Below are 26,343 nucleotides of genomic sequence, written 5' to 3' on the forward strand. Positions count from 1 at the left end.
CTCAAAAAACTGAGCAATGAACGCAAGCGTGCTAAACGCCTTTTTGATCACCCCATCAAATGTGACACATATGTCATGGCCTACTCCACCAGATCTCCAGGAAAAGGACAGCCCTCCTTCACGCCACTCCACAACCATAATGCCCAGGTACCTGTTGGAGAATCCTGATGTCACCCTCCCTTTTTCTAACATGATCACAATCTGTCCATGAGTGAGCAAGGCAGCTTTGAAATGCCTGTGATTGTTTGGGTACAAAGTGTGCTTTTAAAGATGGTGTGGTCACAAGTGAAGTAGTCTTTCTGCAGATATCCGCTGTGTGGAATGATGTTCAAAGAACAGCATGGTAAACTGGAACGGAATCGGACATGATTGAGGCCATTGGGCTGGGGTAGATGGTTAGAAGGCAAGTTTGACAAGATACAGCAAGAGAATTTGCTTGGCCCTATGAAGGGAATCCCTTCAAAAAACTCAGTGCAACTCAGAGTGAAAAAAATGTCAGATTCAGACCATAATGACAATCAGTTTGTCATATGGAAAACTGTGAAGTGAGATTTGCAAATAAGACAAAATAAAGTAAAAGTTGAGAAATTATTCACTGTTACTGCTGAAGAAATACATTTGAGAAATTTTATAAGATTTAGTTACAAAGATGAAATCCTAGAAGGGGGTTCTGAGGTTAATTATTTTTCCAGAAAAATAAATTGTGTACATAGGTGAATACAGAAGTGATTTGTTCATCTTAGTTAGCAATTATCACATTTTCCGAGTTTATGTCAGAGTTTGTTTGTACGTGTCTGTATCTATTAGCAATCATGTAAATTAGAGATAAAACTGGAAAGCCAGCTGCTTCCCAACCCTCTCTCCCAGGTTTTGATCACACCCCAGGTTCCCAGAAAAGTAACATACATCTTTAATGATGGGATTGGGGAATAGGATGTGTAATGCATAAAACAAAAATATTATTTAATTTATTGAGCTTTGCCTGGTTTTTCTTTTATTAATTAGTTACTCTCCAAGAAGTGTCCACTTTTGAAAGAGTTGTTTTAGTTGAGTTGATGACATTCAAACAACCCAGGGTCTCCTTGAAGATAGACATGAATGTGGAGGTGCCAGTATTGGACCAGGCAGACAAGGTCAAAAATCACCCGACACCACGTTAGTGTCCAACAGGTTTATTTGAAAATACAAGCTTTCACAGTCTCGCTCCTTCAGGTGCCAGGTTCCTAAAAAAGGAGTGAGACTTTGAATGCTTGTGTTTTTAAATAAACCTGTTAGACACTAACCTGGTATAACAAGGCGTAGAGCTGGATGAACACAGCAGGACAAGCAGCATCAGAGGAGCAGGAAAGCTGACTTTTCGGGTCTAGACCCTTCTTCAGAAAAGACACTAACCTGGTGTTGTGATTTTTTTTTACCATGAAGCTAGATAAATAAAAGAAGTGACAGAAAATCCACCACTTCCATAGAACAATAAATCTGAGCTTGTTATTGGTCAAATATTGGAAATCACTCAGTTTTAGCTGCACTTCCCCAACCCCCATTTTCAAGTTAATTTTGAACAGATGTCCAAATCCACTGAATTCTAATGATTGATAAAGGCTATTATTTTACATGTCAAGACAACAACATTAAACTAAAATTTAAAAGTTTTGTAAATAACTGATGAAATTATCCCCATGAGAAAGGGATTAAGAACATAAAAGACAAACTAAGTACAGACAATTAATAACACTTCCCAACACTTGATTTAACTTCGCACAGGAAAGTTGCAAACATTCAACTGGAAATGAACGTACCAATGCCTACGCTGTAGTGACATTTTGAAATACTTGAGCCAGTAAAAAAATGCAAACTTTGCTGTCTTCTTTATGTGCTGAACAAATATTTGCACGGATTGCTCTCTAAACAGAAAACTCTACGAACCTTTTGCATTTGTAAATGAACGAAACATATCATGATCATAAAGTGCCAAATTTAGGTTTCAATTAAAACTTGGGGTCTGTGAACATTTGGATAAGAAAGGGGAAACTATCTGGTAAATGAAAGCCTGAATTACTTTTTGCAACTAAAAAGGAAGGAATCTCACGCTGAGAGTATACATGATTATCAGTGAATTGGTTCTCATCTATTGTCCCTAAAATAGTCTACCAAATATGGGATTGTGCTCTTAATTTGATGCAGAAGGTTAGTATTCAAAATTCGCTGTTGTGAAGGTGGAGGTGAGAAGTACCTGATAATTGTTAATGGTTTCGTGTTAACGAATGTCTAGAGCTCACATTCTTCTTCTTCTCCCGCCAGATTTCACAATTGGAAATAGGAGCATTGTCATTATACGTTGTGATTTTTAATGGAAGTAATGCCATTTTCAACAGTTAATAGGTAAATCTAGGTATTTCTTCAAAACATTAAACAGTGTTGGATTTGTACTAATAATTTTTTTTTGTAGGTTTTTTCTTTTACTGCTTTTTCCTTTCCAGGCTGTCACGTTTGCGAATGGTAAGTTTGTGTACCTTTTGAAGTGAAGTTCTATTAAGTTAGCCCTGCATAATGGTTGGAAATAGATTCCTACTAAGTTTCAGACGAGTATCCTTTTGTACTGTCTGTTTTCAGATTGTGGAGGTGATTCGAACTGTTATCGACAGACTTCAGAGTCCAGTCTGGAGAGACGACTCAGCCAAAGTCCTAAGTCGTTAACTGAATTTAACAAACTCAACAGTAAGCGCCAAGAACCAAATTCCTCGGCCACTGTGAACATCGTTCAGTTCGTTGGACTGACAGATAGTAAGTTATATGCCACGGTCATAGAAGCGAATTTTAAGTCAGCTATGCCGTCCACCATTAAAACTCTGAACAGAACGCCATCCATAATAAAAACCGAAAGAACTGCGGATGCTGTAAATCGGGAACAAAAATAAAGTTGCTAGGAAAGGTCAGCAGGGCTGGCAGCATCTCTGAAGGAAAAAACAAGAGTTAACGTTTCGGGTCCGGTGACCCTTCCTCAGAACGTCATCCATTGCGAGTATGGTGTCCTAGTAAGACTCCTCGAAAAAGAACCTCCTTTTATCGTTTTTTTAAAAAAACAATTTTCTATCCAATTTTGTAACGTATTTTTAATGTCAACCATATAGTGAATCTATTTAACTTGCATTCATTAATGCAAAATGTAATATACAAGAAATCTAGATTCTGTACCGAGATCTTGAATTATTGTTAGACAAACCCGACCAGAATGTGTTTGGGACAGTTTACCATAAGGACTACTCCTCAAGTACTTAATTGCCCAGACAAAATGGCATTGTGCAAATTTACATGAGTTTAGCTTATTTGTGCGTGAATGCAATACGAATTCTTATGGTTGCGAGGAGCAGTGGACTGTTTAATGACTTATGTTAAGAGACTTTCAAAAGTGTCCTTCATAATTTTAAACTTATCTAGAAGATTTTCTCAAATGTCTGCTTGATTGTGTACTAGATGTTTTACAAATGACTTAAGTATTCAGTATATCATGTGTAAAACAAGTTTAATGACGCTTATTGCAATTGTTGACTTTTTTGCATTTAATTGGTGTTGCTTCCCCAGGCAAAACACTGAACAGGAGTTGTTGCAAGAACGGTGGAACATGCATCCTAGGCAGCTTCTGCGCTTGTCCAGTCCACTTTGTCGGTAGATACTGTGAGCTGGATGAACGCCTCAAGTAAAATCAAATTTTTTAACGTGTTTCTCTTTCAAATTTGTTGTAGTCTATTAATTGGATTTTAAATTGTTGGTCGTACTTCTGTTCCTCGGCAGGGGATGCGGCAAATTTCGCGATGGCCAATGGGTTTTAAAGCATTGTACCTGGTGTAGATGTAGCTATGGCAGTCTACGCTGTGTCGAAGTATTCGGGAAGGTTGAGAATTGTGGTAAGTATTTAATACTGTGGGGCGGATACTGCAAGTAGTATCTCTCCTTGAATCAAATACAAAGTACATCCTTAACTTTGCACAACCGTGCGTGAAGAACAAATGTTCGGAAATAATTTGCTAGCACCTATATTCACTTCCTTCATTTTCTCTCCCATCGTTCTGAAACTGTTCGTTTCGTTCCCCGTAACTCCAGTATTAGCTGCTCTCAGGTTCCCGTTCAAGTGGAAATTGTTCTTTTAAATGCTTGACAGCAGGCGTTTCTAGAATATTCATTAAATACTGTATAAATCCGTTGCTTAAACTTGCATTTTCAGCAGGGAACATTGAATGGCAATTTAAGAGTTAAAAATCATGACCAAACTTTTTTTTCCATCTGCCCGCAATCCATGGTCGCAGCAGAAACTATTGTAACCCTACCATTCCCAACCGAGGTCGGAAAAGTCAGTACAAAAGAAATCAAACCTTTATAGCCTTTGTGTATCTTGTCATGTGGCTCCTCATAGGCTAGAGTTACTACTCGTGAAGTTTCCTAAGTTTTTTTTGCATTGCTTCAGAAAGGGTTTAGTGTTCTAAATTATCTTTATAATCTTGAATTGAATTCGCTTTATTGCCATGTACTCATTTGAGTACAATGAAAAGTTTAACTCGCCACTTGGTACTTTTGAACCCAAAATGGCACTTGGGTACAATCCTTCCCTAAAGAATAGAGAAATGAAGAGAAAACTACGTTACAGCTATACAGTATAACCATAGGTTTAAAAAAAAGCCATTAAAAGACAAATAATCTCTCTCTGAAGCCTCTTTGCAGCATATCAGCACAGGGAGCCTCCATTGTCCTATGACTACCATTCGCCAGCATCCCTACTTCCACTTGCTGGTGTCTTCTGTGACCCCGACCCCGCTTCAGAGGCCAGGCCTATGAGGCTTAAAAAAAAATGGGCAGAGCAGATTCGCTCTGGCTAGAGTGTCCTACTCTGCCATCTTACTGGAAGGCCGGTTGAAGTGCAACTGTGTCTCTGAACTTCCATTTTTAAAACTACATTGGTCTGACATTAGTCAACCTATCAATACACATTTTAATCCCTTGTACATCTCCAACTGTCAGCATTTCGCTCAATACTGTTTACATATAAGTGGTTCTTCATAACAAAGGATGCCAACTACAAGCATCTCTATGCCCTACATAGAGATCAAACATAGCAATATTTTGAATTCCCTAATGGGAGTTCTAGGTAGCAGTGGGCTACTTTTGTAGCCACAGGGCCATAGTAATTGGGCTTAAGACATTATTGCCTTTTAATAACTGGAGTTTATGCATGAATGATGACATGTTTAGCCTTTGCAATATTGTCTTCTTCATAGTTGAAAAGCTTATTTGAAATGTGTATGAAGAAAATAGTTGGATGAGATAATGGCATCCTTTGAGTGCCTGTGGAGTCGTCATTCTGCAAAGCTTTCAAGCTGCATTTATATAACACCTTTTTTGGCCAATTTATAAATGGTGCTATGAACTAATGTGTAAATCTAACATTCAAGTGCTTCATGTCATTATTATGTAGCTGATGTTACTGGACAAATCAGACTCTAGATTGAATTTTCATTTTTCTGTTTTTAATGAGGCAGCATTTCACCAACAATACAGAGTTTGAACTTGTGTTAAAACCAATGAAAATCAAAATAGAATGCTGACTTAAAGCAATGAAAACCTGATTAAAATGCAATTCCATTAATCCCAAAAGTACTCTTGCAGTACACTCAGCTGTGAATTCCCTTTGCTATCTCACCAGGTTTGAGTTAACAGGAAATTTGTACAACTGAGCTTAGATTTTTTTTTTAAACTTACCTTGGCTTCAAATAACCCCTTCAGGTCTTTAACCAAGCACTTCTGGTCCTTCTGCTTTTTAAAGGTAAACTTCTTTATGCTGGAGTAATTGCTGTTTTGCTCTCTCACATAGTGATTCTATCCCTTTCTCTCAAGCAACTGTTTAAACATCTAACCTCTGCAAATTTCAACTGACCCCAAAGGGGTTTCTTAAAGCTATGGATGTTTCTCCTAATTAAAACAATTTCCAGAACATTGTAAACTGCTATTGCATTGCATTCAGTACTTAAGCTCATCCAGTGGAGAGAAAATATTTATACACCGAGAACACCCTCTTCTAACCAATTACATTGGCTGCAGAAATAATTAACTTGTTAGAGCCCTTCAGACACAAACCAAAACCCAAATGACACTAGCTCAAAATCCAAACTCTAACACACACGTTGCATCGTAATGTAATTTAATGCTGCATTCACATTTTATCGCACTTGTTCCTTGTTTCAGCAATAGTAGGTGAAAGATACTATGACTACTGTTGGAAGCCACAGAAGTTTTTTTTTAGGGGTTGCCAACCAGCAAATCTAAACCATGTAAAATAAGGAAATGCTATGGTAACTTCTGAATATTAAAGTATGATATAAATGCCAGTTGCTGTTTTTGGCCTTGTAATATTAAATCAGTTTGGAAATTTAAAAATTTAAAGAAGCAAATTATGATGGTCAAATTCACGATTGTTCTGTCATCTACTCTAGGATAAACATGATCATCTCTGGACTAGGAGGACAAAATAATTGAAACTTTGCAAAGCCATTCAGATCTATTAGCCCAGTTCAATGTTTAATAACACTATGATTGATCTATGTCCTAAACAAAACCTGTCTTAGCCCAATATCTTCACCTTAAAAAAAACCAACAATCTCCATACAACTCGACTGAGTTGGCATCCATTACTGTTTGCAAAAGATTTCCAAGTTCAATTGTTTTCTAAACTTCATGTTTTTAGACTTTACATTCATCTTGTATTCCCCCAATTAGATAATTGTCTTGCGTGTATTCATTCAGTATTTTGAAGAAAAAACTTGCATTATCCCTGCTATCCCACTTTTTTTCCTAATACTAATGCTTTTTAAAAATTGATGCACCTTGCTACTTTCTCTCCTCACTCCTGGAGCTGTTAATATTCCTCTTATTTGTTGAATTGTTCCTGCAAAGGGCAAACCTTAAATGACCACTTGAGTGACAAGAAAAAGCAAATAGACCATAAAGCTTGAACATTGGTTGTAATGGAAAATTGGATTCAGTTATATCCTGAGTTTAAATAACATACATTGTTAGAGTTCTCATTTACAAATAGCTTTATGTAACTCAGGCTTGCTGTTAATCACGTTCTCCAACCAAACTAGTCTCCTCCACCTCTCCCAAACTGAGAAGGGTTGGGAAGTAAGTAGTGAGGCAGCAAGCAACCAAGGGTGGCAGCAGGTTCAAGTTACAGGGTTGGAAGTATGCTGAATGGGAGAGGTCAAAGGCAATAGTGTTGATCAGATCATGTAACCAAACATCACCTCTAACACAATGAAATTGTTTTTGTGTTTAGTATGCACAATGCAATTTGAAGTAAGGACTGAGTAGGGAGGTAAAGTTGCAGTTTGTGTGGAGCCTAACTTCTCAAACATTGCTGAGACAGCATTTGTATGAAAAATCAGGGGGTAATGGATGGATTCTTTGAACTTGGTAATGATCTGTAAGAGTAGTTGCTGAAAGTGATTCTCTGGCTATAAATGGTTCCATTTGTATCTTTCTTTCAAATAAGTGCAGTCCCACACAGGTGGGTGATGGAGAAAGGTAATGTATTCCCTTGTTAAAAGGCTGGAAATACTTTCATGATATATAGTTTACAAACTCCTCTTTAAAGGAGCACTTACTATCCTAAGACAAAACCAACCAGGATTCAAAATTGGAATTGCTGAAAAGATGAGAAGTCCTTGTCCTTGTCCTCCTCCTTGAGGGAGGTTGAAGTTGGGGCAATTATTTGCAAGAACTCAGGTGGGGGGGTGGGGAATAGTGGTGAAGACTAAGTTTGTTTTGAATATGGGTGATTGTGTTGAAGGGGAGGCAGATAGCACCTGAACTAACCACTGACATTACTGGGTGATTATCGGTGGGGGGGTGGGGCAAGGAAAAGGCAACAAATGGATGTTTTCATAAATATCTCAGTATCTGCAAAGTTAATATCTTGGGTCAACATTGCACCATGCAGTAGTTAAATGAAGATTTCTGGCATCAGTATTTTTGCTTTTAAATTAGGAGAAAGACTTTGTGCAGTGATTTTTTTTGTTCTGATTTGTGTGTCATCTGTCAATACCAAACTGAAGCAATCATTAGATTTGGTAACTTTTGGACCCTCCCGCAATGAAATCTTTGGGATAGTTTCATAAGTACATCATACTGTTTTACAGGAAATATCCCTTCTGAGTCTTCTGTTGAGAGTTGCCTGATGGCTACTACTTGTTCCATGGTGACTTGACCTTTCTTAAAAAAAAAAAGAAAAATTCTAGTTAACATGGTTTACTTGGGCAAACTTTCTTTGCTGGTGTATGTCAGACACCACCACCTCTGCCCCCCACCCCTCTGGCCTATGTTGGGACTTCCTCTATCATGTGAGAACAAAATAAGTGACAACAACTTTTTTCCCCACTCTAGATCCAGAGCAGGATGATGGATTCCCTGCTGCTAGCTCCAGCCTGAAACTAGCAAGACCGTTGCTGTTGTCTGTGTGCCTTGCTGTAGTATTTGCATTGATTCCATAAATATTTTATTCTGTATAAATTTTAATGGACATAATGAAGGGGTCCTTGGAGAGAGATGCTGCTTTTATATAGTTTTTTTTTCTTTATGGGTATTAACCATCTCTGCCTGATGCAAATGATTTTCTTTTCATAGGAAAGCCAAGGTGGTGAGTTTGGCAAGTTAGTCAGCTACAGGGCAATCGCAGCCAAGTCACCACAGTCTGAATTTAATTCTTCCCTCCTTCCCTGGTCCTTGCATAGCTTACATGTTGTATGATCATCAATAAAATGTTAGTCACAGTCCAGATTCCTAATCTAAAGTATTTCAAGTCAAACAATGCCTGACTTCTGTATATAAAGCTGCTTTCATGTAGTATTCCTAACTGTTATTTTAAAAAATGGATTTTGGTCAAGATTTAACATGAACCAATGGCGATAGTATGTAACCATAAGATGCTTCAAATGTTTTGTACACTGGAAAATTATGTTTTTACTTTACTGCTGTAAAGACTACTAACTTGTAAATCTTTGAAAACTAGTTTTAATTATATCATGCTACACTTTGCTGTAATAAAATGCCTAATAATACACTGGGCAGTGAAATCAGATTGGCTGTCATTCTTTTTCATTTACTTAAAATGAAAGTGTTCTATTTTCTGGAAATGTTGAACTGTCCTATTTGAACCAGAAGAGGGGGTAGTACTATATTTGTGTTTCAATTCTGTGTACTGCTACTGCCATCTAGTGGAAGTTTTAATCTTCCTTTTAATTCAGTCAAATGATCCCACCCTAATAGCATTACACAGAACATGCAGCCCTCTGCTCCAGCTCCAACTCCAACCTCACTACAAAACCCGTGGACAAGGGTGGTGCAGTTGTAGTGTGGCGCACTGACCTCTACAGCGCTGAGGCCAGGCGCCAGCTCTCTGACACTACCTCCTACCTCCTGCTTGATCATGACCCCTGCTCCCGACCACCAAAACGTCATCTCCCAGACCATCCACAATCCCATCACTTCAGGTGACCTCCTACCCACAGCCTCCAACCTTCATCGTTCCCCAACCCTGCACCATCCGTTTCTATCTCCTTCCCAAAATCCACAAACCTGACTGCTCTGGTCAACCCATTTGTCTCCATCTGCTCCTGCCCCACCGAACTTATCTCCACTTATCTTGATCCCATTTTCTTCCTGCCTGGTCCAGGAATTCCCCACCTATGTCCATGACACCACCCGCCCCCTCCACCACCTCCAAACTTCCAATTCTCTGGTCCCCAACACCTCATCTTCACCATGGACATCTAGTTCCTATATACTTCCATTCTCTATGGAGATGGCCTAAAGGCCCTCCGCTTGTTGTCCCGCAGGCCTGACCATTTCCCCTCCACTGACACCCTTGTCAGCTTAGCTGAACTTGTCCTTCCCCCTTAACAACTTCTCCTTCACTTCCTCCCACTTCCTACAGACAAAGAGGGTGGCCATAGGTACCTGCATGGGGCCCAAGCTATGCCTGCCTCTTTTGTAGGATACATGGAACAATCCCTCTTCCGTAGCTACACTGGCCCTATCCCCCACCTCTTCCTCTGTTACGGCGATAACTGTATCGGCGCCACCTCGTGCTCCCATGAGGAGCTCGAACAGTTCATCCACTTCACTTACACCTTCCACCCCAACCTTAAGTTCACCTGGACCATCTCCAATACCCCTCTATCCTTTCTGGACCTCTGTTTCCAACTCTGGCAACCACCTGGAAACTTGTATCCATTTCAAGCCTACCAACTCCCACAGCTACCTAGAATACACCTCTCACCCACCTTCCTGCAAAAATGCTATCCCCTATTCCCAATTCCTTCGCCTCTGCCGCATCTGCTCCTGAGATGAGGCATTCCACTGGACATCCAAGATGTCCTCCATTTTTCAAGGACCACAACTTCCCCTCCACAGTGACCGAAAACGCCCTTGACTGCATCTTTCTCATTTCCCACAACTCATTCCTCACACCACCTCCCCGCAATAACAACAAAACAGAATTTTACCCTGCCCGCCGTTCCCCCCCCCCCCCCCCCCCCGCCCCCCCCCCACCCGCCAGTGCTACACCTCCCCCCTCACCCCCATCCCATGCCCCAAGAAAACCTTCCACATTTGCAGATTACAGGTGAACATCTGTTTAATGTGGTATACTGTATCTGCTGATCCTGATGTGGCCTCCTCTACATCGGGGAAACCAAGCGGAGGCTTGGAGACCGCTTTGTGGAATACCTACGCTCGGTTCATGACAAACGACTGCACCTTCCAGTTGCGAACCACTTCAACCTCCCCCCTCCCACTCCTTGGATGACATGTCCATCCTGGGCAGCCTCCAGTGCCACAACAATGCCACCCAAAGGTTGTAGGAACAGCACCTCATATTTTGCTTGGGAACCCTGCAGCCCAATGGTATCAATGGACTTCACAAGCATCAAAATCTCCCTGCCCCAGACCGTATCCTAAAACATGCCCAGCTCATCCCCGCCTCCCTTACTTATCCGTCCTTTCTCCCACCTCAACCCCCGCCCCCACCTCCTACCTACCAGTCTCATCCCTGCCTCCTTGACCTGTCTGTCTTCCCTTGACTGACCAACCCCCACCTACACTCACCTTTACTGGCTCCATCCCTGCCTCCTTGACCTGTCCGTCTCTTCACCTATCTGCTCCTTCATCTATCTTCCATTCGTGTCTCCCCCTCTATTTATTTCAGAATCCCCTTCCCCCTTCCCCATTTCTGAAGAAGGGTCCAGACCCGAAACGTCAGCTTTCCTGCTCCTCTGCTGCTTGGCCTGCTGTGTTCATCCAGCTCTACACCTTGTTATCTCAGATTCTCCAGCATCAGCAATTCCTACTATCTCAGCATTAATCATTTGTTGTTTTTCCTAAGTGCTGGCAGCATCTGTGCAGAGAAACAGTTAACGTTTTATGTCACAACTGTTTGATCATAATTCTCTCTCTTTTCTAGTATATGTGCAGTTTTGTATTTGAAACAAAGGCAGAATTCTTTGCCCCAGATGCTGATGCAGCGGAAGAGGCAATGGCCTGGTGGTATTATTGCTGGACTGCTAATCTGGGGACCCAAGTTCAAATCCCGCCATGGCAGATGGTGGAATTTGAATTGAATAAAATATCTGGAATTGAAAATCTAATGATGACCATGAGCCCCTTGTTGATTTTGTCAAGAAAAACCCATCTGGTTCACTAATGTCCTTTAGGGAAGGAAACTACCATCCTTGCCTGGTCTGGTCTACATGTGACTCTAGGCCCACAGCAATGTGGTTGACTCAAAACTGCCCTCTGGGCAATTAGGGATGTGCAATAAATGCTGCCTGGTCAGTGACATCTCATCCTGTGAATGAATAAAGAAGAAAAAATTTGCTAGACATGGATTCAGTAGGCAACGTGTGCATTGAGAGACTTTTTAATTTTAATATTAATGTTTTAAGTTTAATTTACTATTTCTTTCCGCAGTGTTTAGGTCAACTATAGCAAGATTTATGTAAGTTGAAGCCTCAGCATCCACTGAAAAACAGCAAATAGAGTAGGTTATTTGGGCCCCACTGAATATGCTCTCAATTGCCACTACATTGGCTGATTGTCTGTCTATTCCTGCTGTGTCCCCATAAGCCCTTGACACTGTGAAAAAATCTATTTCTTTCTGTAATACATTCAATGACTCCTCCTACCACAGAAGGCTGTGAAGGAAAAGATTCTACAGGTTCATGGCCTCAGGTGAAGAAATTTCACCAGCCCTCAGTCTGAAATGACTCTGTGCATCGTGAGATTACAATCCTTTTGTTTTCTCTCCCATACAGGCAAACATCATCCCTGTATTATTGGTGGTTCAATGGTTAGCACTGCTACCTCAGTGCCAAGGACCTAGATTCAATTCCAGCCTTAGGCGACTGTCCATGGAGTTTGCAAATTTTCACCATGTCAGCATAGGTTTCCTCCCCAGGTGGTCTAGTTTCATCTCGGTCTAAAGATGTGTGGGTTAGATGGATTGGCCATGCTAAATTGCCCCTTACTGTCCAGGGCAGTGCAGGTTGGGTGGATTAGCCATTGCAAATGCAGGGTTACAGGGATGGGGCCTGAGTCTGAGTGAATGCTCTTCAGAGTCGGTGGGGATTTGTTAGGCTGTATGGCCTGTTTCCACACTCAAGATTCTATGATTTGAATTTTATTTTTCAATGAGATCCTTTGTTGTACTGCTCCCAGTGATCTAATCTTTTGTATGACAAATCTACCATTCTAGAAATCAGTTTGGTAAGCACTTGCTGCTGTGCCTTGAGCAGAAAGATCTTGGGTAATGACAATTTGCATGTATTCCAGTATAATAAGTGGAGAAACTCAGCAGGTCTGGCAGCATCTGTAGAAATAGAGAGCTAATGTTTTAAGTCTGTTCTTCAGAACAATTCTCCAGGTGTGGTTTTTCCAAGTCCCTGGACTGCTGCAGTAAGCCATCCTTGCTGCTGTAGGCAAACCTTCTTGCCATGAAGGCCAACATAACCATTTACCTTTAACTTCTTGTTGCACCTGCTTACTCAAGTCCTCTTATGTCAGCATTTCCCAATCTATCACTATTTAAATGATCTGCCACTATTTTTACTTTAAGAGGACAATTTTCACAATTATTGTTTACACTGCAATTGCTACCTAATTTGTGTAAAGACTTCTTGGAAGTGTGTTATGATCCTACTTGCCACTTCATTTTAAAGTAAGGTAACACCACCATAGTGAACTTCTGGGACTCTCTTTAAAGAAAGATGACTGAGTTTAGCCTGAAAGTTGATTTGTGAGGTTGAGAAGGTGGAAGCTTCATTATGACCTCAACCAGTAAGAGAAACGAACCCCTGCTTTTGGCATCTCTTTACATTACAAACCATCTGTCTAGCTAGCTGAGCTAACAGACTACTCCATTTCTTGAGTGTTGTCAGTAAACTTGAATACTGCATTTTGTTCCTTCATCTGACTTGTATTATTGTGACTAGCTGGATCTTAAAACACCAATCTCCATAAGTTCACTCATCAAGCCATTATTTTCCTTGCTACTATAATTTAAAAATGGCAGTATTTATATTTGGAGGGTATCAATCTGCAGGGATTCTGAGTCTACAGAATTTTGGATAGTGACAACCAATGCATCCACTGTTTCCACGTAGGCCAAGAACAGGAATCGCAAGTCCCTGAATTTGGTTATTGGACCCTGCGTCCATGGCTATCTTTAGTGCCCTGAAATTTAGATTATTGGGCCCTGGGAACATATCAACTTTCAGAGCCTTTTGAATTTTTCCAGCTCTTTTTCACCAATATTAATTTCCTTGTATTCCTAATTCCTCCATCCCATTACACCATTGCTTCCCTAGCATTTGTGGGCTGTTTTTCCATCTTATCTGAAAATGAAACTGCAGGTTTAAACACTGCCAATTATTATGGTAAAGTTCTCCATTTTACTATCATCTGACAAATTTGGGGCAGTGTGGAGTAGGACTCGAGCACATGCTATATTCAGACAGTTTACTTCCATCAAATTTAAGTATGGGTAGAATTCTGCAACTGCAGAACCTGGCTATAAATGCATTTTGGTGGCTGAGATTTCTATGCTCTCAGGTCACATGCTATGATAGTAATAGCATGCGTGTCTTGCAGTCAATATACCTTTTAAGAGGCAAACTTGGGACACAACTAAAACAAACATTTATTAATGCCTGTTTTATAACGTTTTAACCTATAGAATTTTCAGGGGCACAGTTCCTTAACTTTATCTGAAGTTGGCTCATGGAAATAAAGTCAAAGTCCCACACGAACCTAACAGAATTGAGGCAAATTGCTGACACATATAGGAAATTGATTGAGTAGCAGGAAACCATTGGAATAATGGATAAGTGGTGTCTTGCAAGGATCTTTTGGGACCTCAATTATTGACAATATTCATCAATTGTTTAGAGGTATAAAAAGTCAAACCTCTACAACTATACAATTGTAGATTGTGTTGACAACAGGTTATTGAGAGATTAGGTAAATGGGCAAAGCTATGGCAGATGAATTTCAATATAAGTAAGTGTGAGGTTATCCATTTCGGACTGAGAAAAGATTGATCAGCTTTTTTTTAGGCACTAAATTAAATAAAGGATGCCTGATGAGATTTGGGGATTAAGGTACATAATTTTTAAAAATGCAACAAACAGGTGCAGAGAATAATCAAGCAGGCTGATGGAATACTGGCCTTCAAACCTAAAAGGTTAAAGTATAGGAATGCAGAAGTTACGCTGCAGTTATACAAAAGCCCTAATTAGATGCCAGGTAGTACTGTGAGCAAATTGGGGCACCACACCTTTTAGGAAGAGACAACAAGGTGCAGGGCTGGCTTTTAGGAAGGATGTTTTGGCCCAGGAAGGAGTTCAACACAAGCTTATAAGCGTGATATCTGGGTGTCAGGGATTAAGTTGAAGAGAGATCAGATAAATTGGGCTGTCACTTTCTAGAATTTAAAGGTTAAGGGGTAATCTAATTGCATTTTAAGGATATTGACAGGGCAGATAAACTGTTTCCGCTGGTTGGAAGTTTCTAGAACCATAGTTTAAGAACTGGGGCCAGGCCATTCGGGAGATGTTAGAAAGCACTACTTCTTGCAAGTAGTGGAGGTTTGGAACACCCCCTCAAATGACAGTTGATGCTAATTCAATTGTTCAATTTAAAATTTGATTAGACAAATTTTTGTTGAACAAGGGATATGAGCCCAAAGCAAGCCTATGGACTTAGGCCACAGATCAGCCATGATCTTATTGAATGGTGGAGCAGGCTTAAAGGGCTGAGTGATCTACTCATTCTTGTGTTCCTAGATTCAAATCACTAGTTGTTTTGTTGGGGCCTTTTGCACAGTTTAGGCATATGGAACATATTGTAGTCTCTCACAGGAGTTGATGCCTGAGGGTGAATGTGGTTGGCTATAAACTGCAATTGGGCAAGACTGCACAATGCTGAAATTTATTCATATAGTTAAATAAAATATTATAAATACTTATGTAGGCAGATCTGTGAATAGTTTAAAAGGTTAATGTTTCAGGTCAATGACCTTTTCAGATTAGGTGAAGGACTAGCCATATAAATAGTCATGAGCTAGTTTGAGGCCTGGTAGTAAGGGTTTGCCTCAGGGTCCACCATAGGTGGGGGAGTTGAGTTTGGGGACAGTGAATGTTTGGTGGTTAGGGATCATGGCAGGTAAAAGTGGAAGAGCGATTGGTTCTGGAAACTGTGGGGGCAGGACAGCAGTGGTCAGGGTTATAGCTGGGTCTAATAGTGGTGGCAGTGTGGGTTGCGGGTTCAAGTCTAGTGGAGGGGTGGAATCAGATGTCAGGTCCCAGTCTGGGATGTGTATAAGTTGTCTGGAAGGCAGTGTAGGTAGGTGTGAGACAAAACTATAGAACTGATCCCAAACTACTACATGGTATGAAAGAAACTTTTGGAGGAGTCCAGGTTTAGAGGAATTACATGTGGGGGGAAAATGCAACTTTCTGGCTAATTCTTTCAGTGTTTATTACGATGGGAATTTAAGTCTACCCCTATTACCTATAGGCCAGTCAGCATTAAATCTAGTGGGGAAACTATTGGAGACTATTATCAAGGACAAAACGGAGGGAGCATCTTTATCAAAGGATACAACAATTCAAGAAGCTGACTCACTATTGCTATCTCAAGAGAAATTATGAATGATTCTGATCCTATTAATATTTTAATCTAAATGCCCATTGTCAGACTGTGGAAATGTATCCCCTCTGTGAACACTTTTGGATTAGCATTATTGGTGGCTCAGGTAGATATTCACCACCCTGTGTAATCACTGTTAGATACTCAGCCTCTGAATAATCACTTGTCGAAATCGAGACAGCACATCACTGTTGGTCTATTATTTCCCGTAGTTATTCTGAGACAGACATATTTAGGTCATTGCATTCATCTTTTATAACCCTGGTGTGTTAGTTTCCCTATCTCCTCGGAATTTAAAAATGTGTGGCCCAGGTCTCCCCATTAAATATGGGAGCCTGATTTCTAGCGCTGATCAGACTATTAAAAACCCACTTGCCTTTTTTTTGAGAGATCTTCCCTCTAATTTATTGTAAGAATTCTCTTTGGGAGTGAAGAGTAGGGTAGAAAGTAAACATTTACACATCCAGAACTTCTCATTATCTTTGTGATTGGATGAATGTGCAGCTCTTACGTGGGCTGGATCATTTGGTTGTTTCTTTTAAAATAACAAATTGACCATTTAAGTAGATTTAAAATCTAAAAATACATTTAATTAAATGTAATAAAAGGTTCCTAATGTATGAATAGGAGCTCTGTTGGATTGAGATTATAATAAATTTAACTTATTTTCATTACCTCATGGCACTTGAGGTATACCCAGAGTGGATACGGGATGTGACTATGCAGGTAGAATAGGGATAGAGAAAGAAGGGAGGGGTATGGGGGATGGGGTAAAAGTTGAGGACTAGATGGCTAAGCAGTTCATGTAGTTTGGTTGAAGTTCTCAAACCATCTCACCAACTTTCCCTGGTACTTAGCCACCACCCTGCCTGCTACAATCTATCTCTTGAAACAGTTCAGCCATGCCTCTACCACCATGTTTTGGCGGGGGGTGGAATCATGTGGGAGGGGATTTCCAGACATGAGCTTCTAGCTTTCATTTCAAAACTTTGACTCATTACATGAACTTTATAAAACACTCAATTTAAATTCCCAATCCTTTAAAAGATGAGAAAACTAAACTGTGACTGTTAGTTATATAAAATAAACAGCTGCTGGCATGGTTATTACATGGTAACAAAGTAGTTTATTAGCCAGTTGATATCAAGCAAAAGACTTATCAACTGTATCACATTTCAGAAGAAACATTGGTTAACCTTGCATCTCTTAGAGATCTAAGTTACATGATCGTTAACAATAGAGATAAGACTAACAGACTCAAACCACTACAACATCCCATTAGAAGTGATGGTGTCTCAGAGGAGATAATTACTGTATAGCTCTACCTACTATAATATATAAAGGCTTCAGAGTTGACACTAACTGCCTTACGCAATGGGTATCTCCTGACCACAAGTGTCTGGGTTTCATGAAATCAAACTGAATAAGACTCGAGCCAGCCAAGCTGAAATTAATATTTTACTTAAAAGCAATGAAACCAGTCAACCTTACCCCCTCATGGCCCAGAGGTGCAAAAAGGCCTTCTGCTGGAGTTTAGTTATGTAGACAGGAAGCTCAACTCGAGAACTTTGCAACTTGGCAGACCCATCTCCTTGGTAGAAGTGACTTTTGCATCCTAGTTTTGCCTCCAATTTAGAAAGACCTCTGGACTCAGCAGACTTTGTGAAAAATGGCACTTAGCAAATTAATGTAAACTAATGACAGAGAAATTAGCACTGTACTTTTATATCTTGTTAACAGAAATCATTATCTGAAGAGGTTTAAAGAAAAAGGTAATTCATGCCAGTTTTACTCCGGTATAAAAGTTTAAATAACCTCGGTAAGTAAATGCAAATTGTATAATGTCAGAAGATATGGTCTAGGGAGGCCACAGGATTAACTTGGTTTAAGTTGTGCAAGCCGAAAAGGAGGCAGTGCCAAAGTGGGGTACTGTCACTTCTCTATCATCCAGAGTGCCAGGCCAATGCTCTGGAGACAGGGGCTTGAACCTTGACACAGTAGCTGGTGAAATTTGAATTTTAAAAAGGCCTGGATATTTTTTAAAAAGTAGTGTAATGATAACCATATAACCCCTTTTGATTGTCATAAAAATCTATCTGGCTCGCTAATGCTCTTAAGGAATAAAATCAATCCTTACCCGGTCTGGCCAACATGCAAGTCCAGATCCTCAGAATTATGGTTGACTCTTAATTGTCCTCTGAAATGACCTAGCAAGCCACTCAGTTGTGTCAAAGCTGCTGCAAAGTCCAAACCAAGGAATGAAATCAAACAGATCATCTGACATCCAAAATGACAACAGCAAACCCAGCCCTAGTGACACTGCAGAGTCGTACTTACTAACATAAAAGGGTTTGTGCCCAAATTGGGAGAATTTTCCCACAAGCCAGTCAAGCAACAGCCTGCCATTATGTAAAATATGATTCTGTGACCATAACTACATCAAGAAGCCACCATTGTTAGATAATGTTCTGTCCCTCCGGCGGGACAGAGGCATATCAATCAGAGCGAAATGGTCTGTAATATCAGCCATGCGGTTTAGCAGTCTCTAAAACAATCAGGAAGATAGCAGAAAAAAGGTCTTGACATCGTAGAAGTACAGAAGAGAAAAGCACAACAAACAGAAGGTTTTTAAGGTGTCAAAAGGTTGAATGCATGTTAAAGAGTAAGTGAACTAGTAATTGAGTGTGTTAGCAGTTTGATTAAGGATCTCATGAAGTTACATGAACAAAAGAAGGTAGCACTGAGTGCAGTCATTTTCCAGAAAGAAACCAAGTATAGCCGTGCCAACTGAAATGAAACTGGATGGACAAGCTGGCATCGGCCTAGGAACCAGAAATGCCAATCAACCCTACAAAGTGCTCTTTAGTAACATCCAGGCCTAGCACCAAAATTAGGAGAGTTGTCTCACAGACTAGTCGGGCAAGAGTCTGACGTAGTCATACTCTTGGAATCATGCCTTACAGACAATGTCCCAGATACCACCATCACCATCCCTGTAACAAACCTGTTCAACCACAGGACAGATCCAGCAAAGGTAGAGGCACAGTGGTTCAGGATGGTATTGCCCTGGGAGTCCTCAACACTGGACTGAGATCCCATCATGTCTCATGGCACTGGGTTAAACATAGGCAAGGAAACCTCCTGCTGATTACCCCTTATTGTCCTTCCTTCGCTGATGAATCAGTACTCCTTGATGCTGAACACCATTTGGAGGCAGCACTGAGGTTGCAAGGGTGCAAAATATAATTTAGGTGGGGGATTTCAGTGTCCACCACCACCAAGAGTGGCTTGGCAATAGCATTACTGTTTGAGCTGGTTGCATCCTAAAGGACATAGCTGTGATCCTGGGTCTGCAAAGGTGATGAGGGATCCAACAACAGAGAAAAACATACTTGATCTCATCCTCATCAATCATGCAGATGCATCTGTTCATGACAGTATTGGTAAGAATGACCATCACACAGCCCTTGTGGAGATGAAGTCCTGCCTTCATGTTGAGAATATCCCCCATCATGTGTGTGGCATTAACACCATGCTAAATGATACAGACTTCAAACAGATCTAGCAACTCAGGACTGGGCGTCATGAGGCACGGTGGGGCATCAACAGCAGCAGAATTCTACTTCAGCACAATCTGCAACCTCATGGCCTGGCATATCCCCCATTTAATCATTACTGTCAAGCCAGGGGATCAACCCTGGTTCAATGGAGAGAGCAGGAGGGCATGCCAGGAACAGTCCTGAGGATACCTAAAATGAAGTGTCAACTTGGTGAAGCTACCAAACAGGACTACTAGCATTCTAAACGGCAAACCCACAACCAGTGGATTAGATTGAAACTCTGCAGTGCTGCCACATGCAGTTGTGAATGATGGTGGACATTTAAACAACTCACGGGAGGAGGAGGCTCCACAAATATTCCCTTTGTCAATGATGGAAGGTCCCAACACATCAGTGAAAAAGAAAAGGCTGAAGCATTTGCAGAAATCTTCAGCCAAAAGTGCTGAGTCGATGATCCATGTCAGCTTCTTCCGATGGTCCCCAGCATCAAGGAGCTCCAACAAAACTGGAATCATTTGGTATCGGATGCAAATTCTGCTGATTGGAATCATGCGGTAGCAAGATGGTTATGGTAGTTGGAGGTCAGTCATCTTAGCTTGAGGATATCTTTTGCAGGAGAGCCTCAGGATAGTGTTCTAGGCCCAACCATCTTCAGATGCTTCATCAACAACCTTCTCTCTATCAGAAATGGGAATAGTTATTGATGATTGTACAATGTTCAGTACCATTTGCAACTCCACAAACACTGAAGCAGCATATGTTAATGTGTAGTAAGACCTGGACAATATTCAGGCTTCTGCTGATAAGTGACAAGCAAGTACTAGGCTATAGCCGTCTCAAATAGGAGAGAATCTAATCATCTCTGCTTGATCTTTAGTGGCACTACCAACACTGAATCCTCCATTGTCAACAACCTGAGGATTACCATTGACCAGAAACTGAACTAGTCCAGCCATATAAATACTGTGGCTATAAGACCAGGTCAGAGACTGAATGTTCTACAGAGGGTAATTCACCTCTTAACACCCCAATTCCTTTCCACCATCAAAGGGCACAAGTCAGGATGTGATGCAATACTCTCTACTTGCCTGGATGGGTGCAGCTCCAGCAACCTTCAAGAAGTTAGACAGAATCTAGGGCAAAGCAGCCCACTTGATTGACACACTATGCACCACCTTCCATACTTAGCTCCCTCACTACCGGATGTATTCCAGCAACTCACCAAGAATCCTCCAGCTGCACCTTCTAAACGCATGACCTACACTATCTTATAGGACAGGAGCAGCAGATACATGGGAACATAACCACCTGCAAGTTCTCCTCCAGTCACAAACAATCCTGACTTGGAATTATGTCGCTATTCCTTGATAGTCACTAGAAGAAAATTCTGGCACAATCCTGCCACATTGGTAGTTCATGCATCCACATCTGAAGGACTGTGGTACTTCAAGAAGGTAGCTTACCATCACTTTCTCACAGGTAATTTGGTATGGGCAATAAATGTTGGCCTAACCAACAATGTCCACAGCCCAGGAATAAGTTTTAGGAAGTAATGATCATGTAATTGAATGCCCCGGTGACCAAAACTAGGAAAGGGAAAACTCAGCAAGATTAATCACTCCAAATTGCTGAAAACTAACTATTCTAGAAGATACATTTTCTATGGATAATAAATCCTTACCAAGCTGTACAACTCGCTCATTGTCTCGGCAGTTACAAGAACTTTGCCCTCAGCCACTTACCACTTGATCCTCCAAACATATGTCCAGTGTGAGCCACTGTGCTTAAAATTGAAATACAAATTAATGCATGAATATTCATATTTTACACAAATAAAAATCATTTTTAAGTGCTTTAAAATCTAATTTTAGGTCTTTTCTTTATAAGATGTTAAAATTGAAAACTGGTTTTGAATCAGATTTCCTTGGTGTGTTTCATTTCACTTGCATGATGGTGACAGAAATATAAGATCTTAAGTGCTAGCTACAAATCAACTGGAGCATTTGAATCTACAACATTATTTGACACATACAAGGATGCTATTGCAATACTTTAATGAGTAACCCTATGACATTTAACAGTTAAATGCTGAAGTTTTATTTGAATTTGTAATGAGTCAAGAATCAAATTTATTTTCTCTGCCAGTTTCCAGCTAATATACTACATCATGAATTGTTGTACTGGCTATTTCACACTTACAGTTCCAGTTAGGCCAAAAGAAAGTTGAGCAAGTCCCATGAATGCTGCACGAAAGTGAATGATGTGCTTTTCAAAGAAATATCTATTTCATCTGTGCCAAGTTATGATTGGCTTGCAAGAGTCCCATGACACCTGCCAGCAACTATTCCTACACCATGGGCGATGTTTCTGGAACTTGCAGCCTATAATGTCATCACACATACTATGCTTCAAAATGCATGGAATGATGGAAGCCTTCTGATCCAAGATCTGCATTCAAAATAGACTTGTCACCAGCTCCCATATAAACAAGGCAGATACCCAACAGAAAGAAATGTTGCTTGTATAAGTTCCCCACTACTCACTCTGCTTACATCTCTTGGCAGATCGATATCACTAGTTTGAGGAATAACCATTTTGTTACAGGGAAAAGGAATTCACTTCTGGTAAGTGAATTGTGTTTGAAAATGTTATTGTATTTTCCAATGGTGTTAAAACAACCCCCCGATGGCTGAGTTGCTCTACAGATCTCTTTACTTTGCTTTGAAAACTTGCTTTTGTCCTTAAATATTTGGAGGGGTTCACAGTAAATTACAATTATTTCCAACAATTTAAATTGACTAAGCTTGTATGATGTGAGGAAATCTTTGAATAACGTGCTGAAATTAAGTGTGTGCTTTACATATGACTGCCAAATATTCTCAGCTGGAAGTCTATCCTGATTTAAACCAATCTTTCATTATATTGAATCCGTCAAAATTCTAGGAATGATGTACATTAAATCATGTAGCAATCCAAACTGAGAGTTGTAAATACATGAAATAATTCAGCAAAATGTGTTCCAAATGATATATTTGTATCAATCTTACAAAATGTGAAAAGTTTTGAAGCACTATAACTTCTAAATGTTTTAACTGAATGAAGTTTAAGTTATAGTATTTATTTTAATTTGTGTCATGATAAGTAGCAGTAATTATAATTACTGGATCTGTAAATGAATATAGTTTTTCGAATACAGAATTGTTCATAGTAACAAATAAAATCAATCTAACATTGGCACTATACTTGCAAAGAATGTATTAATTGAACTCAAATTGCAACTCATTTTTACATCATTTATAATTTATATATCAGTTAGCTAAGGCAGTGAGCCACATAAACTGCTAGGGAGTCAATTTTAGTCATTGATCTATGCTGTTTTAGTCAATGTTGGCTATGGTAGTAGCCAGTATGTTGGCGTTGTCCTCATTGTTTCTTCACTATCCACAGGCAAAGAAATCAATGTCCCTATTTCTGATTGGTATCCAGCTACTGTGGATACATGTGAAACACAAGGGTAAATTAAGATTGGGTTGACTGTGATGTACCTTCTGCTAATGGTGCTGCATTTTTAAAAAGGAGGGAACCTGAAGGATAGATGTAAAATAGTGGAGAAAGAATGACATTTCAAGTAAATCTTTGATATCTAGGGTAATTTTATTAATTTTCAAGAATGGATCATGCAAGAAGAAAGAATAGGTCAGATGGTTAAGAAGTTGGAAAAAGTATTAACTATTCGAAGTCTGGGAATCTTTCCATGGGCAACATAGAGATTTTCACAAATGCCAGCAACTCACCTGGAGGTTGGGATAAGGAGGTTACATAAAAGTAGTTAATGGAAAGTGGAATTAGATAGTGAATCTACAAATGAAGAATCAGAATGTTCATTTTGCAAATCTCATTAAAGTAAAAAAAAGTATTTTGTGGTCTTCTCTTTCTGCATTTTCTGCCATTTTATGACTAATCACTGTGTAAATTGATGATAAAAGGTTAAGCAACATAAACACTGAAAAATCCAAAAGGAAACTAGACCTGTCGGCTTGACATCAATAGTGAGAAAAGTGATGGAGACCATAGTGTGGGATCAGGTAAATATACAGAGAGAAAAATAAGTTAATACCAGACAGTCAACAAGGTTTGGTCAAGGGCAGTTCATGTCTGACAAATTTGAGTTTTTTGATGAGGTGACACAGGCAGTGAATGAGGATCGTGCTGTGGATGTTGAAGTTGTCCTCATTGATTTCTTTGCCTGTGGATAGTGAAGAAACAATGTCTTTTCTGAAAGCATTTGATACAGCGCCACATGGCAAGTTGGTTAGCAAATTAGAAATGTTTTGGATTGATGGGTCCTTGGCAGCATGGATTAGAAGTTGGCTAAAAGAAAGAAAACAGAGGGTAAGGATAGAGGGGCACTTCTCAGATTGTAGACAAGTTGAATGTGGTGTTCCCCACTTGGTGTTGGGGCCCTTGCTTTTTCTGATTTATATAAATGATTTGGAAATGGGTTTTGGGGGAATAATTTCTAAATTTTCAGATGATAGTGAGCTAAGGAGAAGAGTTAATTGTGAGAATGGTGCTGAGTGACTTCAGAGGGTCATTGATAAGTTGGCCAAATGGGCAAACACTTGGCAAATGAATTTCAATGCAAAGAAATGTGAGGTAAAGCATTTTGGCAGAAGAAACATGGAGAGACAATACAGGGTCAATGGCATAACTTTGAGGGAAGTACAGGAGCAGAGGGACTTCAGGGTTTACGTATGTGATTCTTTGAAGATGGCCAGGCAAGCTGAAACAGAGGTTAAGACTTATTGAATCCTTCGGTTTATAAGTAGAGGCATAGAGTATAAAAACAAAGAAGTGATGCTACACCCCTAAAATCATTGGTCAGACCACATGTGGAGCATTGTACTCAGTTCTGGACACCTAATTTAAAGAAGGATGTTGAAGCTCTGGAGAGAGTTCAAAGAAGCTTTAACAGAATTGGTACCAGGTATGAAGGATTTTAAATACAAGGAAAGATTCGATATTAGGCTTATTCTCCTTGCAGCTGAGAAGATTAAGAAGTGACATTATTGAGGTGTTCAAAATTATGAACTCATTTGATGACGTAAAGAAGGGATATTCTACTTCCACTAGTTGGTATGTCAGTAACTCGGGGTCACAATTTCAAGGTTGTTAGCAAGAGAACCAGGAGTGGGATGAGATGAAACTTCTTAACTCAGAGAGATGTTAGGATTTTGAAGAGAGTGGTGGAGGTGGATTCCATAGGAGGTTTCACAAGAGAGCTGGATATATAGAAATGAAATTGATGAAATTAGAGGGCTATGGAAATAGGCCTGGAGAGTGGTAGCTCTTTTGGGAACTGGTACCGACACAATGGGTTGAATGGCCTCCTTCTGTACTGTAAAATTCTATGATTCTATGAAAAGTACCATGTGAATACAGCAAAGGTAAACCAAAAAGCAAAACAAATATCAGTTTCATTATCGTTTGCAGAACCAGGGATCATACACATTAAAAAGACCAAGAAATTTTAAAAAGGCAAATATAAAAGAAAAGCTTTTGTTATAGTGAAAGATACTATTCTAATACTGGAATTTAAGAAAATTTTAAGTTGCTTCTGATTTCACTTAAAGTAATGTTGAGTCACTTGGTGTAAAAAGTGAATCATTTCCAGGACATAATTCCTTAAAGTGTTAAAAATTAGGATCAAAATGTTTGTTGAACTTGAGAAAATCCACTCGTACTGCTGTAAATTATGTTGTAACCATGAGCTCCTGTCATTGTGTCGTTATTTCTTCTAGGAAATGGACGGTTTGTCTCATTTATCTAATCGAGAGAGAGTAGCTGGCTCCAAATATGATCTGAAAGCTATCTGGGAGAAGAGAATTGAAAAGCAGACGGAGTGGATGGAGCAGGAAAAGATGAGGTTGAATAAGAGTGCTCTTAATAGGTGTGTTCTATGATTATTTTGCAACTAAATTGAAATTCAAGACAGCTTAGGGTCGAGGTCAAGAAGATGTGTCGCATCATATCAGTGAAAGGGTTTTTTGTTTCTCTGATTTACATGTTATTATTTAGAGGTTATATATTGACATGATATAATGAAAATAAACAACAAACAGGGTAACTGGATTTGAATAAAGTGCAATGGATGGATAATTTCTGCATTCTTCTACTCACACCCTAGTTGCAATTTTGGCAGAGGAGTTGCAGTAACCCTGAAAAATGATGAAAACAGCATTTCTAAAGCTGATTTATCTCTGATTTACTTCCTTGTTATACAGTTGTTTTTCCCTTAAATAATGATTGTTTAGTTACTAAATTGAACGATTACTGTTTGGACCGATTCTTTCTACTGCAAACAAGCAAGATTACAGTGCAGGAGAGGAAAGTCTGGCCATTATTAGAAATGCAGTAGTTGCATTGGGATAGGTTGGGGTGAAAATGGATCAAATCGGTTTATATGCCTATAAGCAAGCCTGTTTAATTACTTGTGCATCGGGAACAAAAATAGAAATCTTCAAGGCCTAATGAAATA

At 39.8% G+C, this 26,343-nt stretch overlaps 1 protein-coding gene across 3 annotated transcripts in view; it reads left to right on the forward strand.

Annotated features, from left to right (window-relative positions):
• The first annotated feature begins 2,094 nt into the window (after positions 1 to 2,094).
• The window catches only part of tdgf1 (teratocarcinoma-derived growth factor 1), a 30,204-nt gene continuing 5,955 nt past the window's right edge, over positions 2,095 to 26,343 (forward strand). The window contains exons 1-7 of one of the 3 annotated variants that reach the window (XM_048595084.1): positions 2,095 to 2,184; positions 2,299 to 2,379; positions 2,447 to 2,496; positions 2,611 to 2,781; positions 3,580 to 3,694; positions 3,790 to 3,902; positions 8,428 to 9,119. In XM_048595084.1, the coding sequence (XP_048451041.1) occupies positions 2,348 to 2,379; positions 2,447 to 2,496; positions 2,611 to 2,781; positions 3,580 to 3,694; positions 3,790 to 3,902; positions 8,428 to 8,534 (588 nt within the window). In that variant the 5' untranslated portion in view covers positions 2,095 to 2,184; positions 2,299 to 2,347 and the 3' untranslated portion in view covers positions 8,535 to 9,119. Of the gene's footprint in view, positions 2,185 to 2,237; positions 2,380 to 2,446; positions 2,497 to 2,610; positions 2,782 to 3,579; positions 3,695 to 3,789; positions 3,903 to 8,427; positions 9,120 to 25,606; positions 25,756 to 26,343 lie in introns of those variants that run through there. The other 2 variants (XR_007261767.1, XM_048595083.1) reach the window with 2 other exon arrangements.

The sequence above is a fragment of the Rhincodon typus genome, chromosome 3 (assembly GCF_021869965.1).
Source record: "Rhincodon typus isolate 14 chromosome 3, sRhiTyp1.1, whole genome shotgun sequence".
Taxonomy (NCBI): Eukaryota; Metazoa; Chordata; class Chondrichthyes; order Orectolobiformes; family Rhincodontidae; genus Rhincodon; species Rhincodon typus.